General features: G+C 44.7%; 3 protein-coding genes and 1 long non-coding RNA gene across 10 annotated transcripts in view; 2 read left to right on the forward strand and 2 right to left on the reverse strand.

The window, feature by feature from the left end:
• The window catches only part of si:dkeyp-97a10.3 (uncharacterized), a 5,233-nt gene extending 1,243 nt beyond the window's left edge, over positions 1-3,990 (reverse strand). Inside the window, exons 1-8 of one of the 3 annotated variants that reach the window (XM_023813011.2) lie at positions 3,841-3,990; positions 3,571-3,616; positions 2,597-2,941; positions 2,234-2,500; positions 1,742-2,029; positions 1,547-1,651; positions 1,367-1,398; positions 1-1,064 (exon numbers count right to left, since the gene is read on the reverse strand). The exon at positions 1-1,064 is cut by the window's left edge and continues 355 nt beyond it. In XM_023813011.2, the coding sequence (XP_023668779.1) occupies positions 1-1,064; positions 1,367-1,398; positions 1,547-1,651; positions 1,742-2,029; positions 2,234-2,500; positions 2,597-2,941; positions 3,571-3,616; positions 3,841-3,852 (2,159 nt within the window). In that variant the 5' untranslated portion in view covers positions 3,853-3,990. Of the gene's footprint in view, positions 1,065-1,366; positions 1,399-1,546; positions 1,652-1,741; positions 2,030-2,233; positions 2,501-2,596; positions 2,945-3,570; positions 3,617-3,840 lie in introns of all 3 variants that reach the window. The other 2 variants (XM_023813010.2, XM_023813012.2) reach the window with 2 other exon arrangements.
• Positions 3,991-6,456: 2,466 nt separating this feature from the next.
• LOC111844495 (uncharacterized) lies at positions 6,457-8,827 on the forward strand. Of its 5 annotated transcripts, none has more exons than XR_002838396.2 (6): positions 6,459-6,656; positions 7,051-7,115; positions 7,303-7,635; positions 7,980-8,201; positions 8,281-8,368; positions 8,554-8,827. XR_002838396.2 is itself a non-coding variant. In XM_023813009.2 (6 exons), the coding sequence occupies exons 2-5, from the start codon at positions 7,061-7,063 to the stop codon at positions 8,364-8,366; spliced, it is 696 nt and encodes a 231-aa protein (XP_023668777.1). In that variant the 5' UTR covers positions 6,459-6,656; positions 7,002-7,060; the 3' UTR covers positions 8,367-8,368; positions 8,629-8,827. The 5 variants fall into 5 exon arrangements, 2 of the variants coding, with proteins under 2 accessions (XP_023668777.1, XP_023668776.1); XM_023813009.2 differs by having other exon boundaries at positions 7,002-7,115; positions 8,629-8,827; XM_023813008.2 differs by having other exon boundaries at positions 6,462-6,656; positions 7,002-7,115.
• Positions 8,828-14,588: 5,761 nt separating this feature from the next.
• Positions 14,589-16,354, reverse strand: LOC111844499 (uncharacterized). The gene is made up of 4 exons (XR_002838399.2): positions 16,219-16,354; positions 15,761-15,847; positions 15,150-15,247; positions 14,589-14,733 (listed from the first exon to the last, which is right to left on the reverse strand). It is a non-coding gene; the product is annotated as an uncharacterized lncRNA (long non-coding RNA).
• Positions 16,355-16,388: 34 nt separating this feature from the next.
• On the forward strand, positions 16,389-18,619 carry LOC111844498 (T-lymphocyte surface antigen Ly-9). Its single transcript, XM_023813014.2, has 5 exons — positions 16,389-16,640; positions 16,888-17,232; positions 17,334-17,567; positions 17,744-17,840; positions 18,095-18,619. Exons 1-5 carry the CDS (start codon positions 16,550-16,552, stop codon positions 18,147-18,149), a joined length of 822 nt encoding a protein of 273 aa, XP_023668782.2. The 5' UTR covers positions 16,389-16,549; the 3' UTR covers positions 18,150-18,619.
• Positions 18,620-21,054: the final 2,435 nt, after the last annotated feature.

Consider the following 21,054-nt stretch of genomic DNA (forward strand, 5'->3'; position numbering starts at 1 on the left):
GTCTGGAAGGGATCGCGGGACTTAGCAGTATGTACTGGCTGCGCGGCCTGTGTTTGGGTGACTGGGTTCTGCGGGGCTGCTTGGATCAGGGGCGTCGGAACCCATGTCATTTTGAAATCCTGTGGCTTTGGGTTGTTTGTCTGGGTGTTGACGCTAACTTGGGTCTGGCTATGACTCTGAGGTGCCGTTTGACTCTGAGGTCCTCGGGCAGCGGGGGTGGTGTCGTTTTGGGGGCCGTTTCCTAGCTGAGCTGCAATCGGCTCGGGGCTGGACTGGGTGCAGCTGGAGGAGCTACTCTGACTGGCCACGGAGCGATTTGGATAAGCGGGGGTCCTACGCAGCCAGTCCCAGGGCCGCTGGGTGTGACCGGGGAGCACAGCCTCAGACCAGTAGGTCTGTGTCCTGGCGTCCTGCTGTTCAGTCCGGCCATAGTTGACGACATGTGTGTGGCTCGTCTGGATGACAGCATCGCGGGTGTGGGCCTGGCTTTCCACATTACTAGTACTGATAAGAGGAGCATCATGTGCCCCCCCACCTCGCTGTACAGGAGGGGTCTGTGACAGGCCGCTTTCCACAGTGTGACCGTTAGCCTGCTGTGGTCTGTTAGCACCATTCGTGTTTAAGTGTATCTCGTCGCTGTTCTGCCGCGGGTTCGGCTGGACCGGATATGGGTAGGCGTTCAGGTTCAGGTGGACGGCTTGCGGCTGGCCGTCGCTCCTGATGTGCTCTGTGGGCTGGATCGTGTTCAAGGTGAGATGGATCAGGGGGGGCACTGAACCCGGGGGGGCCTGTCCGGTCTGCGTCCGGTTCCGGCTCTCTGGGGCGTACGACCCGCCGGGTGGCAGCCCACCCCCGTCCGGGCGCCCATGGTTTGAGACGGGGCCTGCAGGGTTTCCTTGGAGCCCACGTATATCAGGGTTGGTTGGCTGGGGGGGCGGGGATGTATGGGCGTACTGCTGACGGGCATCAGGAAGCATGTTGGGAGAGTGCAAGGGGGGATCTGAGTAACCGGCAGACGCCCTGTTCCGGAACGAGCTCTGTGGGGCAGGCTGAAGCGGACCGGTCTGGGTGAGAGAGATCATAAACCCCGAAGTGAGGTCAGACACACCAGACTGGAGAACACTGAGGAGATTAAGGAAAAGTCAGAGGGGAATAGACACACATCTCTGCCTCCCGGGGGCAGCCCTCGTTAGGCGTTAATTAACAAACTTTACTTCAAAACAGCTGCAGAAAAAAATCCGCAATTAGCAAAACTAAGATTTGCTGTGTAAATTATCAAAGATTTCCTGGTGAGGGCTGGAAGGAAAGGCAGACAGTCAGAGACCCCGAGGCTGAGTAGCGATAGAGAAGAAGAGAGTCATCTTACCACAGGTGCTGAGCTTGGGTTTGGCTTGTCTCCTAAAATAATAAAATATTAAAATAATAAAACTCCTTGAGTCTCCTAAAGTACAGTGTAAACATGGTGTAAACATGGTGTTAATACAATGTAAACAGGACGCGTGACATGGAGACGTGAAGTCGCAGATATACATGGCGGCACACGCACTGTGTCTGCAGCACAGCAGCAGGATGATGGCGATGATGATGAAGATGATAGCCAGAACACAGGCCACCACAATCCCAGCCACGGCACCGACACTGAGGCATGTTTCTGGATGGAGGCGGCAGACAAATGTGGTGGAGGATGAGTGGCGGAGGAGGGGAGAGCATAGGGAAGAGGAACCGGCATGATGTAACTCACTGACGATGGTGATGTCAATGCTCTGCTTCGCTGTCTGTGTTGTAACTGCGTTCCTGGCCATGCAGACGTATCGGCCGCTCTGATTGGTGGTGATAGCCTGGAGGGTGAGCACGCCGCCGTTGACCTGGTCTGCCGCCACGGATTGGCCGTTTTGTTGCCATGAGAACAAGGCGGGGGGCAGCGAGACGGAAGTGCAGGTGAGCTGCACCGTCTGCCCCACCACTGCCTGGCCCCCTCCTACGCAGTTAGCCTGCGAATTCTGCTGCAGGACTGGGGCGTCTGGACCATCTGCAGAGAATGGGAAGCAAAGTCAGACACTTTGCTGCCTATGTCTTCATGAGTCAATAAAAAAGACTGGTTGCAGAAGTTTGCTATGAATCACGGTAGACAGACTAGTTAGAGAAAGTGTATACAGAGCAGGCTTGCTGTGACTCACAGTAGACAGAGACTAGTTATAGAAAGTGTATACAGAGCAGGCTTGCCGTGACTCACAGTAGACAGTGAGGCTGGCTGTGGTAGTCATAGCACTGACAAGGTTGTAGACCGTACAGCTATAGACCCCTGCGTCACTTCTGTTGCCCGGGTTGATAACCAGAGAATTGTCCGTAACTGTAATCCGGTAGTCAGGAGAGATTGCGGCCCCCCCCTTCTCCCAGATCGTGCTCGTCTCCGTTCCCATCGTCCTAGTGCAGGTGAGGGAGATGTTGCCACCTTCGAGAGCAACAGGGGGGACGGACAGCTTCACCCCGGCAACTGCATCTGTCAGCCAGAGATTGAAGAAGATTTTCAAATGGTGACCTTTCAGATATTTCTATATGAGAAGTGAGCCAGTATGCCCCGGCTCTGTCGCCTCACCGAACACGTGTAGCAGGACGGAGCTTGAGCTTCTCGTCATGCCGACGATGCTGCCGGGATCCACGATGACGGTGTAGTTTCCGGTGTCCATCAGTAAGACGGGGCTGATCTGCAGCTGAGTGGCTGTGATGGTGACCCGACCCGCGTACTGGCTCACGTTGCTCAGCACTGCCCGTCCCCCCACCCACAGTCCCAGCGTGATCCCGGTCGGTGACGCCCAGGTTATCGACAGGGCACTTGACACAGTGATCACCTCCAGCACAGCCGCAGCCCCGGTCCTCGCCGGCACCGGAGATGTTTGGAACTGGATCGGGACGGGATTCTGGCACAGGGCGGCTGGCCAGGCTGCTGCCGTGAGGAAAATCACAAGATCATTCCTTCATTTCACAAGCTTTGTGTGTCTATTGAACATTTCAGTCTGTTAACCTGCATATTGTAGCATATCAAGCAACAATGAAGCGATAATCATCAGGCATAAGAAGACCATAGATACATAAAAAAATATCAAGATACACTGATAAATAACCCTTATTGCCCTGGGGAGGGGTCAGTTTCACTATCTGAATCTGGCTGAAACTTTGCTCTCTCTATCTATCTCTCTGCTATTTGGTTTCTTGGAGTGACAGAAACCTCACCATCACTGACTCACCGACCGGCTGGCATTTTTTGTTTACAGCAACATTCTTGACATGCTACAAGTTTAAACTCCCATGCAGTTGGGCTCCATGCACGCACCAGTAAGCTCTGGTCAAATACACGATCGAGAGCCTTTTACAGTCCTGTCCCCAGCTATCACGTTTCAAAAGCCCGCTAGTAACCCCTCATGTGATTGGCTGCTGGTGGGAACTTGCTGATGACAGGATAGGTAGATGAGGCGATTTGCGGGTGACAACATTGGCTGCTGATTGGAAGAATTGTGACAAAGTGGATAGATTTCCATTCAATAAAAAAGCACATAACAGGAGGCACCCTACCTGCCAGAAGACAAAGGACAACAGGGGCGTGTTGCATTCCCTCAGGCTGGACAATGTGTCGGAAGGAAAACATATTAATTCAGGGCAATAGATCCAAAATTCAGAACACATGTTGTATGAGACAGTGAAGGCTGTACAGTTCCCTGAAGTTTGATTGTACAGATAAATACTAAGTGCCATTTAAAAGTCAACAGTGTATTCACATTTTATTGTCAGTAATTGAAGACGCACAAACAGCACAGAAAATAGACACCAGGCACAATCACTCACCAGGATCTTCATCCCCACTGTTCACATTTCCACCCCACATGCTAGTGGGATCACGTCCTCCTTCGAGACACCTTCTTGCTGTTTGTTCACTATGCCGGGAGACACTCAACCAGACAATCCAGTCTTCCCCCCGGGGCTGGGCGAAAGCCACGCCCCACCTTAACTCGTTTGACGTGAAGTATGCCATCGTTCTATTTGAGGAGTAACTATTTAGTTAGCTGTCTCAGATCTAGAACATAAGAACATAAGAAATTTACAAATGAGAGGAGGCCATTCGGCCCATCAAGCTCTTTGGAGAGAATTTAACTAATAGCTCAGAGTTTTTAAAATCTTATCTAGCTCGGATTTATAGGAACCCAGAGTTTTAGCTTGTGCTACACTAGCAGGAAGACTATTCCATACTCTAATTACACGCTGTGTAAAGAAGTGCTTTCTCAAATTCATTTTAAAATGTTCTCTTGCTAATTTTCCACAAGTTCCAGTATTTAAAGTAATATTACAGTAGCCATTTGGCTGAACAGCATCCGGACCTGTTAGAATCTTATATATCTGGATCATGTCCCCCCTTAGATTCAGCTCTGCTAACCTCTCCTCATAAGACATTCCTCAAAGACTAAGAATCATATTTGCAGCCCTACGTAGCACCCTTTCCAAGGCAGCAATGTCCTTTTTAAGGTAAGGTGACCAAATCTGCACACAATATTCTAGGTAGGGTCTTGTCCAGTTATGCAATTTATACTGATTGGCCTATAGTTTGCTGGAATACTTTTATCCCCATTTTTGAATATGGGCATTATATTAGCATGCTTCCAATCTGAAGTTACCACACCAGCAGATAAGGATTTCTGCAATAGTAAAGTTAAAGGTATTTGTACTAAATGGTGGCAAGTTACTCGTGTTCTCTACTGTGAACACCTATATAAAACAATCATTAAACTCATTTACTATATCAATTTCATTTTCAAATATAAGGCCCTTACTATCCTGCAAATTAGTGATTTCAGCTTTTAGAGCTCTTTTAGAGTTAAAATATAGGAAGAAACTTTTAATGTCATCCTTAGCCTCCAATGCTGTCGTGCAATAAGTGGGATGCAGAGCGGAGACAGAGCAGCGGCAGGCAGGAAGTCGGGAAACACAGGGTTTAATCAAAAGGGTAGATACACATAGGCAAACACGCACTGACTTTACAATGACCGGACTGGGGAAACAAACTTAAAAGTGGACTTAAATACATTGAACTAATGACAGCAACAGGAAACAGCTGGTGAACATGGGGAATCCACACGAGGTTAACAAGGGGGCATGGCACACGGAAGGTGCGGGCGATCGGGGCAGGAGAAATGCAATCTTCCTTTCGACGTTCCTCTTAGCAAGTCTAATGTTATTTTTTAACTGTACACTTAGACACTCCTGTTTTATTTTGAAATCATTAGCTATTTTCCATTTGTGGAAGAGAGCCCTTTTCCTCCTGATGTTATTCTTAATTTCCGTAATAAACCACCTTGGCTGCAGTTTCCTAGATTTAGTTTTGCTGGAAACGGTCATGAAGTCCTCTTGCACTTGCAACAATGTGCTTTTAAAAAATTCCCAAGCCTCTTCAACAGTTTTGTTATTTATCTCCATCCAGTTTCCAGTTTCTAATTTCAGTCTCATACTATTAAACTTAGCCTTCCTAACATTGTAAACGTTTGTTTTGGACTTTGCTCTTCGGACACTAAATTTAACCTTTAAATAATGACAAGATGTACGATCCCTCCAACCATTGACAACAGCCATGACCACAAGATGTCAACAGAAAAGTTTTTCCATCAAAAGCAGCAAGTAACACGTAAACTCATGTGTGCCACTGTCTTGTTTATTCACACCCAAGATGGCTTGTTTCATGGAATCATTTAGAAACATAACTGGGCCGATAAAGAAGCCGATTAAAACCGTAAAAATTATGATTTTCCATTTCTCTGCAAAAACATCTAACCAAGGTGACGTACACCCAACCTCATTCATGTATCAGACTCTTTTGCGTCAAAATTTCAGTAAAAACAGGAAATTCTCAGCCAGCGACTGTTTACAGAACAGAGTCCTTTGGCTGGAAACCTGAGAGGAGGTGGAACTGTAATTCTAATCTTTTCCAAAGAGCCACCCTAAGAGACTAATATCATCCAGTCAAGCTAGAAAGCTGAGGGTTGCCAGGCAATATGATTTTGCTCACTAAGAAAATTGCAGTCAAATCATGTTATGGGAACAGCTTTTGAACCAAGTGACATAAATCCTCCACATATCAACTTGTATCACTTACAGCAGAATTCATGTGGGCTGTGGAATTTATGATAGTCGCCCATCTTAAGGCATGTTTTCGCATAATGGTTTTAAGTTTTAGCTAATCATACCAGTTTATAACGGTCATTCTAGCTGATTTAGCTGCCCATGCCACTATGACCAACTAGATAAAACAATGAAAAATAAAAAAACATCAAAGATCAGCAAGAGCTAGAATATAACCATCTAAGACCATCACTGTAGACCAGCTAACACCGGCAGCATAAGCTGGTTCTTAGCAGTTTTTTTTCACCAGGGATGTGACGGCATAATGTACCACAGCTGGAGGCGTTTGAGTTCAAAGCCCTTTCAGGTCCCAGTAGGAACAGCAGATGGATGTAATTTAATCACAAAAAAGAGACAAACGCAAAGGAAGTCGCTCCCCCAGCCCCTCCTCCACGTGTTTTTGTTCTTTCTTTATGCAATTACTGGTCTTTCAGTTTTATTATAGCTGCTCCCGGCTCACTGTGACTGCTTTGTAAAGACAGCGTGAAGCTGAGGTAAGACTAACTCCTGTTTAAACCTTGCTCACTTTTAGACTGTGGTTTCGCAGGGCTGGCGAGCATTGACTGAATACGGAGCGTTTTGGTAAATGTGATATAAAACCAAGCTGGTTTACAACAAATGTGCTGTGAATGATCTACAATTTAAAAATATGAAACCAAGGGAAGCGATCCTTACATCTATTAATTGTGTTAACAACACACTGTTTATATTTTATCGTTTAAAATACCTTTATATGCTCACACTCCACCGAGCCACAGAAATGTGGGGCTGATGTTTATGTCTCTCAGCCACATGTGACTCCCCTCTGATCTCTACGACACGCGATATTTCTGTGACAGGACCACAGCTTCCTGACCATTAGCAGTGAAGCCTCTGCTATTATTCCAGGACTCACTGCATGATGGGACTGCGCCCAGCATATTTAGTGTTTATGATTAGTGTCACGTCGCTGGGTGAGTCCTACTCGCTTACTCTCTCATTCTGCATTTACCTGTAGGGTGCCTGCACTTTTGCGAATGCTGTAAGATGGAACCTTGCTCTGCTAATAGTTCAAATTCAGTGGATGTTTGAACTTGGAACTCTGAAGTTCAGCCGGTTTCAGTGCATTTTGCAGTTATATCTTGCGGTGCTTCCTTCCAGTGCCAGGTCGGCACCACTGCATGTCTGTCCACTTGCTAAATGGGGATCCCGTCCAAGTTGCCCTGGGTCAAACACTGGTTCTGGAAGCTCAAGTCAACAAAACCCCAGGACATGAGATTTCAATGGTGACGTGGGAGCTGCAAAGAGACAAACAAAGAGAGAAGGTAGCCGAATATCCCAAGAGGAACCTCAAGTTGGATGTCTCCCTCGACCAGCAGGGGATGGTACTGAGAGTTACTAAACTGAACGAAACAGGCTACGGAATTTATACTGTGACTGTGACTGACAAAAACGGGAAAGAATACACTGCTAGACGTACCGTAAAAGAAGCTGGTGAGTTGGACAGATCACTTGTGAAGCTTTGGTGGTTGTGTTTGATGAGCACATATCTAGTTAGTTAGTTAAGACCTTGTTTATATAATAATGATGTGCACCTATGTTACAACTCTTGACAGCAGTCATGAGCACAAGATGTCGACGGAATGTTTCAATTAAAAACAGCCCATCGTGGCTCCTCCACCGTGCCAGCACCCCTAATGGCATTTTGTCCAGTTCGTTGGGGGCGCTTGTACACGAACAGTTAGCTAATTTAGCGATTAACTGAGGAGCGGAGAGTCATGTGTGTGAACGGTGGGTTACAGTGTCCCCCTTCAGCCTCATTTGCCTTCCCCTCTCAGTGACACCACCAGAAGCGTCCATCTCGCTCTACTGCGACGTGCCCCTCACACGGTGGGACGTGCCGGGGTTCGTGTGGCTAGTGGATGGGGTGGACGTGTCCAACAACACGAGTGTCCTCTCTGCAGACGGCAGGAGACTCTTCCTGTCTGCACAGAAAGGGTTAAACTACACCTGTGTAGTGAGCAGCAGCCAGGGAACCAGTGTTGCCCAGTATATCACAGGTGAGCCCCCAGATCCACCATCACCTGGATCGCAGGTATTCATTAATGATCTGATTTTGCCATGTCTACTGGAGCCTAGGTGTCATCTCAGCAGCCTGTGACGGGCTTATATGCAGCAGCTGGATCTGGGTCTTGGTGACCCTGCCCTTTGCTGTCTGCTTCTAGCGGTAAATATTTTTTATGATATTTAAATACACTCCATCTCTTCTGTTGTTAATGTAATACAGCCACAGATCAAACATTCAATCTCTTTTTAAATACCCTTCATTGCATTATAACCATATTTTTTATTATGAAACAGATTACCACCATAGGAAACTCAGAATTGCGGATTTTTTTTTTCAATTTGCAGACTATTTATTGAGGCAACAGGGTGGCACTCCCAGCCAATCATCAAGCTCTATCAATTGACTCTGCCCACTCACAGGGTCTTGTGCCAAATGACAGCATCCATCAGCATAGTGCGATTGGGACCTCGCAGAAGATGACCACAACCTAACAACTGAGGTTTCTGTGTCACATTAATGCAGAAACTGCTATCTTCATTAATATTAATTGTGACATTTTTACTACTGTGGTGTAATAAAGATGTATTTTGCTTGTGATAATAAAAAATATTTTCATAATTTCACGGGACATTTGTATCTGTCTTTGTAGGTCCTGATTTTTCCAATAATATAATCCAAAAACAACACTGTTTTTTTTTGTTTGTTTGTTTTTAAGTGTGTTTTTAAGAGAGAAAATATTTATTTTAATTTCAGTTCCTGAGAACATCCTTCTGGTTCTGTGAATAAAGCCCATATCACAGTCGGTCATATGTGGAAAAAAGTCCTAAAAAACACTGCAAAAGAACCTTTACTTGCAGATTTCGCTTCCTGCCACCCCCAGGTGCATCTAAAGCAAAAGTAAAAATGAGAATTGAATTTCATCGCTCACAGCTAGACTCTCTGCTCCTCTTTCTGTCACGCAGTTTCTTTGTTTTTCCAAGGCATCAGCAAATTAGGTTGCGAGAGGATGCAGCTTCGAATTTAGCGTTTCAAAGCACAATCAGTGAAAACTGAGAATCTCTCTCTAAAAGTTCCTGTACTCACAGTCGACTGGGACTTCATGTTTACCTATATAAGGTTACTGGCTTCTGACTCTATCAAGAGGCAGAGGGGTGAGAGAGAATGATCTAGAACAGGGAGCAAAAATGTGAACTGTCTGGCAGTGTTAATTTTGTTGACGAAAAATTTTCGTCATAGTTATCGCCAACGACCTTTATTTTCAGACTAAAACGAGACGATAACTAATAGAAATGATTTCGCGACGCCCAAGACTATGACGATGTGTATTGACAATTTCGTAAACGAATAAAAACGAGACGAAAATGTTTGCTAGAGACGAGATACAATCAGAACTAATGTAATTCGCGTAAGGCAGGGATCAGTTAGAGAAAATATCTTGAAGCAAAGGTTCAGAAGATCATAATGTCTAACTATTTAGTGTGATACTGTATATATTTAAGTAGCCTATTAGTTGTATCAGCATCTACTAAAAGGTAGGGCTGCATTTCAAAATAAGAGAAAATAAATAAAATGTGAAAATTGCGCATGTTTAAATAAAGTGCTTAACTTAAGCCGTAGAACACTAATATAGTCGTGTCTATGTCATATACCTTCGTACGTGTTCATGGATTTAAGTAGGCCTATTGCATGGTTTTCTATAATCCCACACCGGTAATAAAATTAAAATCTTGTTTTAATATAAATACATACGAACTTATCACTTTAATAGCTGTTAGAGTAGGATATGGACAGTATTATTTCGAAAAGATATAAAACGTGACGCGTTTTTCTCATATTTGTTTTATATTAGTCGGAGTAACGCAAACGGAATGACAAGCTGTTTTAGGCGAAAACACCGCATTTTACTTTTTATTTCAAATAAAACGCGGGGTTGCCAACTTCGGCCAGCTGGCTGGAGTGAGATTTTCAATTCGAGTTGTCTTCGCACATGTATCAGTTCCTAGCTTGTAAATAGTCTGCTTCTGTATTTAACCGTGTAAATATACTTTGGACGTAGCTAATTTTGCGTTTATAATGGTATAATATAGATTTGCCGTAAGATTTCCAGCGTGAGTGTCATGCCAGATTCTTGAGATTTGGCAGCCATGAAAACGTACATTTTTTTGTTTCCCCTGAGTTGATTTATATAACAAATAACATAACTTTATACAGCTGTTAAAAAGCGGAAACTTCAACAAATATGAAATCACCAATAAACTACATCTACAAATATTTATTTTAATATTTCTATTTTAATATTCAGAGAGAGCAGGCCTGGTGGCATTATAGCCTATGCACTTTGAAGTGATTTTATTTTTGCACCAATAGCACTACTGATTTTACAGTACCCCGGTAAATAAACATAAGTTTGTGTTTCAAATAAGAGTGAAATCTGTGTCTTTGTGTACTGCACAGTCAGACCTTAACACCATCCCTTAACATTAGTTTCATTTCATCTTGGTGAACATAACGACTTTCTGACATCAAAGGGAAACTTTGAACATTACACTTTGGGGAAGATGGTGGCACAGGAGGTAGTGCCATCATTCGGCAAGTGGAAGGTTGCCAGTTCGAGCCTTGCTTCCTCCTGACCCCATCAAAGTGTCCTTGAGCAAGACACTGAACCCCAAATTGCTCCCGGTGTTCAGGTTGGCACCTTGCATGGCAGCCTTTGCCACCGGTGTGTGGATGGGTGAATGTTTTACATAAATTGTAAAGCGCTTTGAGTACTCGTAAGAGTAGAAAAGCGCTATGTAAATGCAGTCCATTTACCATTTACTTTACACTTTTAATTTTAGTCGACTAAATCAACTGTAGTTTTAGTCAATTGTAATTTTATGATATTTAGTCAACTAAAATTAAAATAATTTAGATGACTAAATTATGACTGAAACTAAATTACATTTTAGTAAAAAGTCTATGACTAAAACTAAATAAAAATTTGCTGTCAAAATTAACACTGCTGTCTGATAAGGAACTGGGATGGAGTAAAAACATGGACTCTGGGGTTCCCCGAAGACTGGGTTGAGAAACGGATGTTGTATGCATACTGTAGGTTTTCACTGCCACTCCCTAATTAGATGTGTCACGTTGGGTGCAGGCAAGCAGGCGAACGAAGCCATGGATATGAACAAAGGACTTTATTTACTGAGTAGAACTTCCAAGACAAGAAACATTAATGACTGGACTGGGGAAACAGACTTGAACGCAGACTTAAATACACAGGACTAATCAGGAATAACACGAAACAGATGATAACAGTCGGGGTTTCATACGAGGTAATGAGGGAGGCGTACGAGCAGGTCATGATTGCTAATTAAAGGACTGACTGGTTGAAGAGTCCTCACACCTGGATTTGATCAGCTCAGCTAAAAGTTATCCAAAAAATCTGCATACACACTGATCCTTTCTGAATAAGACTGGTCACCTCTGGTCTAGAAGGTCCTCCTGGAAGGACTCCACTTTTTTCTATGTGGATAATCTGCTATCCTGAACAACAGACCATGCACAAGTTTGAGCTAGCAGGAACAGCGTTCTCTAATAATAAAACTGCACAAGAGAACCCCACAACAAAGGGCCTTAAACTGAGCCCGGTTCCTGCACAAGACATTCTCATAACCCTAGTCAGTTTTATCAGACAACTCTGTGACGGCACCGATCTGTGTTCCCGCCTCGCCTCTCCATTATCGGACAGGATGAGCCCGTTGACCATTTCCTACATGATGCCTCAAGCCAGTTCGGTCTTGGCCATTGGCTGCTGAAGGGTGTTGTAACTAGGCACATCCTAGCAGGTGGCTCTGGATCCACACCGATAGTAGTGTAGGTGTTGGAAATCCTCACCCTCAGCCGCTAAGACTGGAAAGTCATCTGACTACATGTGAATTACAGAAACCCCCGTTCAACACATCCTCAACCCCCGCACTATGCAAACACGTGAGATCAACGCCTGCTTAGTACACCCCCGCTTACCACACGCTCTCTTTTACATTAACTTTCTGGCATGGTGGGCTGTTTGGGAAACACATCAAAATGAAACAAATCAAACTCAATTCCCAGGTGAGTGTCTCCCCAGCCCCAGCACACACCCCCACTCTGTTTCTTCTCTCCCTCCCTATATGTCACAGGCTGTGTTCTTCCTAAATTCTACTGAACAGTGACAGAAGGTTTGTGTGAAGATCTGGTCACTGCTGGGCTGGACCTAAGCCAAGTCAAGTGGGCAGGACAGATTCATCTGCAGAGTGGCAGGTGGTCCAGCCTGTGACATCAAAAATGAGCGTCACGGCCAAGGATCATTAGGGGGGGCGACAAAAAAAAACTAACACCTGCATGGCTGTTAACCTCAGCTTCCTGAGCAGAGTTTGCTTCTGCTTCTATATTAGCAGATTTCTTTCAGTTTGTCACTCTGGCAGGTGTTCTCCAACAGTTACTGGACCCTGGGTGATGGGTTGAGATCTGACTCTGGCCCTGTCCCATGTGTCTTGTCCCCGTTTGGCCAGCAGGTGTCACTGGCCAGCCTGTTCCCTCCTCTCTTGTAGCTCTTAGTCCCTAGTGCGTTTGCCTACACCCTGTATGGCTTAATGGGCTAAGTGAGTGGTTAGCCACTGTTTCAGATTCCCTCTCATTATGGGTTTGAGACTGGCCAGATGCCACCCTCAACCAGTGGCACTTGGGTTAGAGCACCGGTTCAAACTAAACAGGCCATCAGTCAAAAACAGGCCCAGGCTACTATACATTAGAAGTATCAGAAACTAAAGAGAAACATTCCACACCCTCTGCATTCTCATCAGACTGGCCCTATTTCAATTTGAGTAATCAGAGATTCCCCCCCCCATACTTTTATTGATCCCCCTGGGAAAATTCTCTTCTCATCTACTCCGCTTTGCTCCCTCTCCGTGGGTGAGAGTAAGCTTGGCAGCAAAGGACAGCCGCCTGTAGCAGTACCCAGGGAGCTGGGGATTAAAGACCTTGCTCAAAGGCCCACAGGTGTGCCAAGGCTGGGCTCAAACCAGCGACCTTTGGATCACAGACACAGAAGCTTAGCCCACTGAGCCACATGCTGCCCTCAGATGTCATCGAGGTCAGCTGTGCCGATCACTTACACTCACAAATATTAGCACGACCTCTCCCTTCTTATTTTTTCAGATATCTTCAGAGTCCTTCATTGTCCACAGTCACATTTCTTCCTTGGAGATGAATGGCTGTGTCTTTGGCTGGATTACATTTCTCTGGTCTCTGATATTGTGTTTCCAAAACACTAGTCGATTGATTTTCTTTTTCCCAAAGTCCTGCTTATACACGACTAACTACCCGGATGACTTGCTGCAGCTTATATTGCAGAGATGCCACAGAAAATCTCCTTTGGGTGACTAAAGACATACAGCAGTGAGGACAGATCAGTTACAGTAAGAAAGCACACAAATAGATTCCCATGAAAGGCTTTTGTATCAAAAATCATCGAACGAACAAAACACCAGTTTGAGACTGGCATATTGATGGTTGTATAAGAAGAAAAAAGGGAGACACGATGGAATGGCTTCCGATAATTTGAGAGCCAAGCTGGCTATTCTTTAATTAAACATGGCGTTTATGTGAGCAATGGCTTTCTTTCTCAGTATCTCTGGAGTGCTACTGCTTAATAGTTTGCTGCCCTCTGCTGGTACCAAAGGAAAACACAATGCAAACGTGCACAACAATGCCTCGTCTTGGGTTTAACAGGATCACCTTAATGACTGCATGTTTCTAATAGTTTCTTTTTAATCATTTGTGTAGTGACTGTGGAATTATATTTTATGTATATGAAGTGTGTATTCAAAAATACTTTTTCCCCTTAGAAAGGCAAACTGTTATTTAATACGCAGACTTCTTTAATACTCTCGTCCATGAACCAAAGCTTTCCTTTGACTGACACATTTTTTAAAGAAGTACAGTGGCCTATTTCTTAAAAAAAATCCTGTATTTTTATAATACAAATGCTTTTTTATGGAATTGCTTTGGCCCAGTACAAGTATGAAATGGAAATGAGGATTAGAGAGCTGCACGGGGATATCTATCTCTATCCCCATCCATCCCCGCGAACAACTAAACCGTCCCTACGATATCCCCACATTCACCAACAGTACAGTGTACAATTGTGCACATGCCCATAGGCCTATTACCCATTGAATACCTTAATCATATCCCAGCTAACAAAATGACGTCCTTTCAACGTCATCTGAACGTCGACAAATGTCATGAAAACGATTATAATTGACGTCATTTGGACGTTATTTTGTAGGGTGCTAAAGCGGTATGGATAATGGATGGATATATATTTAAATATGAATAATGCATTTATTCCATATTTCAGTCATATCACTTTATTAACATCAAAAACTTTAATAACATTAGAATGTTGTTATTAAATGTTAAATTCAACATTAACAAGCAAATTCATCCGCTTCAGGTCCCTGCTCCATTTCCCTTGTATCTCTCACTGCAGCATCATCCTATAGGAGAACACAGAAGAAATAGTTACAGAAGACCATACATATACATATAGTTACAGAAGACCATTACCTCTAAAACTGAATACATTCGTTAGATAACCTTGTACGGTATGAGTGGGATAGGTGTTATGAACCATGCATGTAAGAACACACATATGTCTTAATGACATTTATGTAACTATTCAGTGTTAAGATAATCATTTACATTTGCAGCATTTAGCAGATGCTCTTATCCAGAGCAACTTCCATTTTCTAAATTCAGGGACAGTCTCCCTGAAGCAAGTTGGGGTTAAGGCTCTTGCTCAGAGGACCCAATGACTATAGTGCCAGACGTGGGACTTGAACCCATGACCTCTTGGTCCAGAGGTGAGCATCCTAACCACTAGACCACCAACAATATAAAAACATCTCCATACCTTCTGAGATCCATGGCGTGGACAGTGCTTTAGTGTCACTGCAATTGAATTGTCCATGGTGAGGTTGGTTGCTTCAGGATGAGCTTTACTGCATGCAGCTACAGTATTTGCAAAAGACACACACACACACACACACACACGTCACCTGATGTAAATATGTAAGAAGTATTGCCTGTTTTGTCTGATCATAAGTATACTTCAGTTTTGCTTAAAACATGTCATGTCAAAGTTATCCAATTTGATTGTATGACTCATGTCTACAGGGTCTTTATATGTCTGTTTTTTAGGTCTTTATTATTATTTATTATTTCTATGGTTATATATACTTACATAAAATCACATTGTATAGCTCCAACACCTCAAAGGATATTTTCCCTTTCCTCCCCTTCAAACTGTACTCTCCCCACAAGGCATTGGTCCCTATTTTCCTTAAGATGCGCCTTCACCATTTTGGCAACGTTGTTCCGCGGCCAATAGCAATATAGCTCAATTTAGCAATATAGTTTGCTTAAACTAACAGCAAATTTATAGAAAATTGACAATGATGCATCTTCTTCATAGTTTACATTTTACTTTCCTTTTCCTTGTATCTGTCCTTTTTCATGTCTTACCCCATTTACTTTTTCCAGCCAAGACGATGGTATTACATCAACCGAATTTTCCCTCAGAAAGTGAACAACTGCAAAACGTTGATCAATCTAAAATTAAAAAATAAAATGCATCTAACAACTTTTCAGTGATAGAATTGTTTGTTAAAAGCGTTCGACTTGGGCTGTCTGCAGCTGATGTGACATGGAGCGAGATCTGCCTGCGGCTGCAGGGGTGGAATATAAACTGACTGCAGCCAAGTCGGACAACTTATTGTCGTAGTGTTTATAAAATCTACAAATACAGATTATTCAACATCGTCGTTTATTGCACGCAATTCAGCCATACAAAGTACCCTTTGATTATTTTAGTTATGAATCGTATTTTGCTCTTGTTTTAGTCTGTTCACAAGGTGACAAATTACTTGAATAGTCTATGTGTTAGGAAGCTATTGGCAAAAATGGGGAATGGCTATTCTTACCTCTCAATATGAATAAAAACAAACATTGCCCAGCGACAGGGCTGCACAGGAAAGATAAAACGCGGTCCTTAAAAAACTATGCGGCGCGCCTATCATTCACTTAAGGAAGGAAGGAAGGGAAGCGCCACTTCTTTTTGTTAATCCTAGAAAAGTACCTGGGCCACTTTAGCTCCTCCTGTTATTAACCATTATCTTTGCACCCTGAGATCGGAGAAAAAGTGAGCGCGACATAACTCTGGACGTGCGGGATCGCCCTCGGGAACGCGCAAAGGTGCGCGCACTGAGAGTCCCGCAAAAGGCGCGCCTCGGGCTTTCTTTATACTGGACGCCTATGCAAGTTAAGTGCGCGCGATTTTCTCGCCGAGTTCCTGGGGTCATGGCGCTGAATCCAACGTGGACTAAGCTGCTCCTTCTTGCGCTGTGTGAGTGTTGCTTTTCTGTCTTGTTCATTGCACATTGTAACTACTGTAGCCACTCGATTAATCAGTTATGACTTTCTCAGGACCGGTTAGTTCGGAAACAAGCAGTATGTATTTATTTCAGTTTTTTTACTTTTATTATAGGACGGTAAGTATAACTGCTTTGGCAGATGGAAGGGCTTCCGATTATTCGAGAGCCAAGCTGAAGATTAAACGTAGTATTTATGTGAGCAATGGCTTTCTCTCTCAGTATCTCCGCAGTGCCTCTGCTTAACAGTTTACATCCAGACCCGGCAACCTCTGCACGTGATTCCGGGTAGTAGCCTGGTGCTGAAGGCCCAGATTTCCAAGAAGACTGGAGAGCAGATGACAAAAGTGATGTGGGAGCGAGATGCAGAGAACCGGGCGGGTCTCGCAAAGGTCCTGGTGGCGGTATTCCCAGGTCAGAACGCAGACCCGCGCATGAGCGTGGATGACGGGGGGGCGACGCTGATCGTGAAGGACTTCAGGGTGGAGGACTGCGGCGTTTACACCATCTCAGTGATGAACCAGACCAATGTGCTACACAGCGCCAGCTGCCTCGTGAGAGAGTACAGTAAGCTACATGTCAGTAGTGCTTAGACTAGCAAATCAAAACTGTTCACTACAATCCTAAAATCCTTTTTCACCCCCCCCCCCCCCCCACTCACCCACCAGAAGCCGTGAGCCAGGTGTCCACGTCGATCAACACATCCCACCCCTCCCTACACTGTGAGGCCTCAGGCACAGACCCCCATTTCAGCTGGCTACATGAAGAGCAGACGGTCCCGAGGGAGATGGGGTACCTGTCGGCCGACAGTCGGATGCTCTACCTGTCTTCTGAGCCATGTGGTCACTTTACTTGTGTCGTCAGTAACAGTATTGGGAAGGACTCAGCCAGCTTTATGGCAGGTGGTGTGAACCAGGCAATTTCTCTGCCAATCCTGCACAGAAAACATGTCCTATGTTTGCTGCATGATACTAATTGTATTTGTGTGTGCAAGTGTCCGTATATATTTATGTGTGTGTGACTGCCCCTATGTGGCTTGACACTGAACTGCGGCCACCCACTTGCCCCCCTGTCTCAGAGCCCTGTAAGAGGCACAGAAGCAGCACACCTGCGGTCACCATCTCCCTCACTGTCCTTCTCAGCTGTGTTGGCATCTTCACTTACTACATGTGGAGGTAGGATACGTCCACAACACTCCCACCAAGAATTCCCCTAAAAATAGCTGGAAATTTGCCTGAAAAATCAGTTTTGTTTCACAGGTTTGGTATTACAAAGATACGTTTTTATCGACGTATTTAATAATAAATTAGTAGCTGCCTGTGGCCAGTGTTGGAATCCCTTTTCCCCGAAACAATCTGAAGGTGTTAGTTTATCTGAGGTGTACGATGGCCTTAAGCCTGACGGTAAATGGCCACGTGTGTCCCACCAGGAGACGCAGCAGACTGAGTATCAGAGCGGAGAGGCTGCATGAAGAGCATCTGTGAGGAACCCCGAACTTTCCTGTCACTGGCAAACATCCTGGAACGGCAGGAAGCTCATGGCTTTCTTTGGGAGTGTTTTTGTTCCTCTCGGCACTGACCTATATGCAAATGCATGAGGGGAAACTCCCCCCCCCCCCCCCCCCAACTTCATTCCATGAATTTTCCACCTAATGCAGTAGTAATTCTTTGTAATATAGCTGTGTTTTGTGCAGTGGCCCCATACAGAGTATAAATGCTGCCTTTCCTGCTTTAATATGTATTAAATCTTTCTGTTTCAGTACCACATTGCCATAAAATGCATCAGGTTTAATGCATTTCTGAAAGAGAAATTGAGTGGTGATGAATGGGCTGTGGATTGGGCTGTGCAGGGAACCAATAGAAAGCGTCCTTATTACTCCAGTAAACTTGCTCCAGATTGGTTAGAATTTATTTTGAGTGGAGCCTTTATGTAAGATAATAAATACCTGAAGGATTTTGTGTCCCTGGCTTTTGCTTCCCTGTGGCTACATGATAAAGTAGTAACTCGTTTGCAGGTAATTTCTGGAAATAATATATGCTTGATGAAAGATGCTTCATATAATGAAGTATTTGTATAGTAGCGTTCTTGAACAGGTAAATATGTCAGATCTGAGGAATGTTCTAGAAGCCAATCATCCATCCATCTTCCAACTGCTTACCCAGTAAAGAGCCAGGTGATTCTGTACCCTACCACAGGCAGCACAGCACTGGACAGGATGCCCTTCATTTGCAAGGCAGACAAATGCTTGCACACATGTAGAGCTTGATTTATACATCCCACTTTGCTTAAAATTCTTTTACAGACTTTTTAAAAAGTGCATATTTGCACCAGCAGAGGGCACTGCAGTGAGACCTCCAGACAGCTATTCTGATTCTGACCCGCACAACTAATTACCTCAGTGCTCTGTACAGTCTCAGGATGCATGGATTCCCCTCACTGGATGCAGGTGGACGTCCTGATGCTTGGAGGACCAGTGATGGGATGTAGCAGTAACTAGGCCCCCAAAGGTGCTGGCCGGCTTCCAGGGAGCACTGCAGTGGAGGCAGGTCCTCCTCTAGTTAGGCCTAGTGCTGCTGCAGGAACTGCAGTATCTGCCTCAGGCAGACACTGAAAAAACACTGAGGTTCTGCAGTTCAAAAGCATGCCTGTTCCCATGGGTTCCTCTATGGCGCTGCAGGGCTTTTTTTCTGGGGTGATGGTCCACACATCATCGGGTGTGGCCACATAGAGGGAAAGCGGGCTGTTTAGCAGGATTAGCATCGCTCATCAAGCCAGGAATAGGCTGCCCTGCAGATCTGCAGTGCCGCCTTCCAGCTGGGCAGCCTTGTTTAGTGGCCTATATCCCCGACAGGCTCCAGTATCACATGAGGACCACGCGGAAGCATGCTGATACATAGCTAATCTAATGGCAGCATATTCAGGCAGAGAGCTCAGTCCCAATGGTAACACAGAGACTGTTCTTGTGCCTTGACCTGGTCTCACATTAATCATTTGCCCCGTAAGAGGGGATCCTGACAGCTGCTGGATTTGCTGCACTGCATTCTGAAACAAGTCCATCCTATGAAGTGTAGTTTTGATATCAGCCCCTAGGGGGCATCTGTGGCATGGGCTTTTGGTCCATAGAGTTAGAGCAGGTTGGACTCAGTCATCCTGAGTACTCGGATGCTGATACATATCTTACACGCGTGCGCAGGTCTGAGGTTTGCAAGTAGAATTAAGGGAAAGGGACCACCCTCATCTCAGCCTCTCCTCCATCTTATCAGCCTGCCATCTGTTCATTCCTGCTGGATTATGAGTATTGTGTTCCACTTCCGCCAGAGAAGAACGTATTTGAATAGAGCCAGTTCAACCAGCAAGTGGAAATTCAAACAGGAAGGTGGAACACGAGGAGAGTCACGTCGTGGAGATCCGGCACCGGGCCGAACCTGAGGATCTCAGCGGGGTTGGATGTTTGGAGGGTATGGCGGGAAAAGGAGGGGAACATGGAGAAAGGAAGAGCGGAAACGGCGGGGCGACTTCTGAAGTGTGCTGAGGGGAAAAGGTGGGAAGGGAGCAGAGAGGAAGGGGATACTGAGGAGATCCCAGGGTTACTGCCTCGTATTTTCATAGCAGCCAGTGCAAGTGGGAGGGTGTGCTGGCAAAGAGCAATAACCAGTAGCACTAGTACTGGATCTGGGCCTAAGGGAGGGGGAGCAGGAGCCTGGCAAGTAAGAACAGAAGAGTGATACTTCTTTAATCCCCATGGGCAAAGTCTCTCTGCTGACAGGTGAAGACAAACTTGGGCTCACAGCACAGGGTCAGCCAGCATTCCGGGGGTTACAGGCCGGCAAAACAGCCTAATGATCATCATATTAGTCATAATGATGAATTATTTAAATTTAAGATGGATCAATAGGCATCATTAAACCATTATACAAGATTTCTTAAAATGATGAATTGTGAAGCCCCCAGTTTCCTTATGGTTTGCTGAATTGTGATTGACAACAATTTTGGAAATGATGCCAGAAAGGTTACGGGAGTCGGGGGCAGAGAAAATAAAACTCTGAAGAAACTGCGGGATGATGCTTGTATATCTCTGTTTGTTTAAAAATGTTAATTATTCAAAATTTGGAAAATTTGCTTAAACCATGTGGCTTATGCATGCATGATATGAATGATGGGAAACATCTTGAGTGAGTCAGTCAATGTTAATGTTAGCAAGCTTTTCAATTTCTCCTGAAAAGTGATTCATTTAAAAGCAATTGTCTGATGTATACCTGCAGACCTTTAGTATGTGGTAGAGTAAACCAGTAATATTGTGAAGAGAAATGATTTGTTGTTTATTTTACAAAGATATGGTAAAAGAGTATGGACAGATAAAATAGTATGGACAGACTCTATGATTGCAGA

The sequence above is a fragment of the Paramormyrops kingsleyae genome, chromosome 9, assembly GCF_048594095.1.
Source record: "Paramormyrops kingsleyae isolate MSU_618 chromosome 9, PKINGS_0.4, whole genome shotgun sequence".
NCBI lineage: Eukaryota > Metazoa > Chordata > Actinopteri > Osteoglossiformes > Mormyridae > Paramormyrops > Paramormyrops kingsleyae.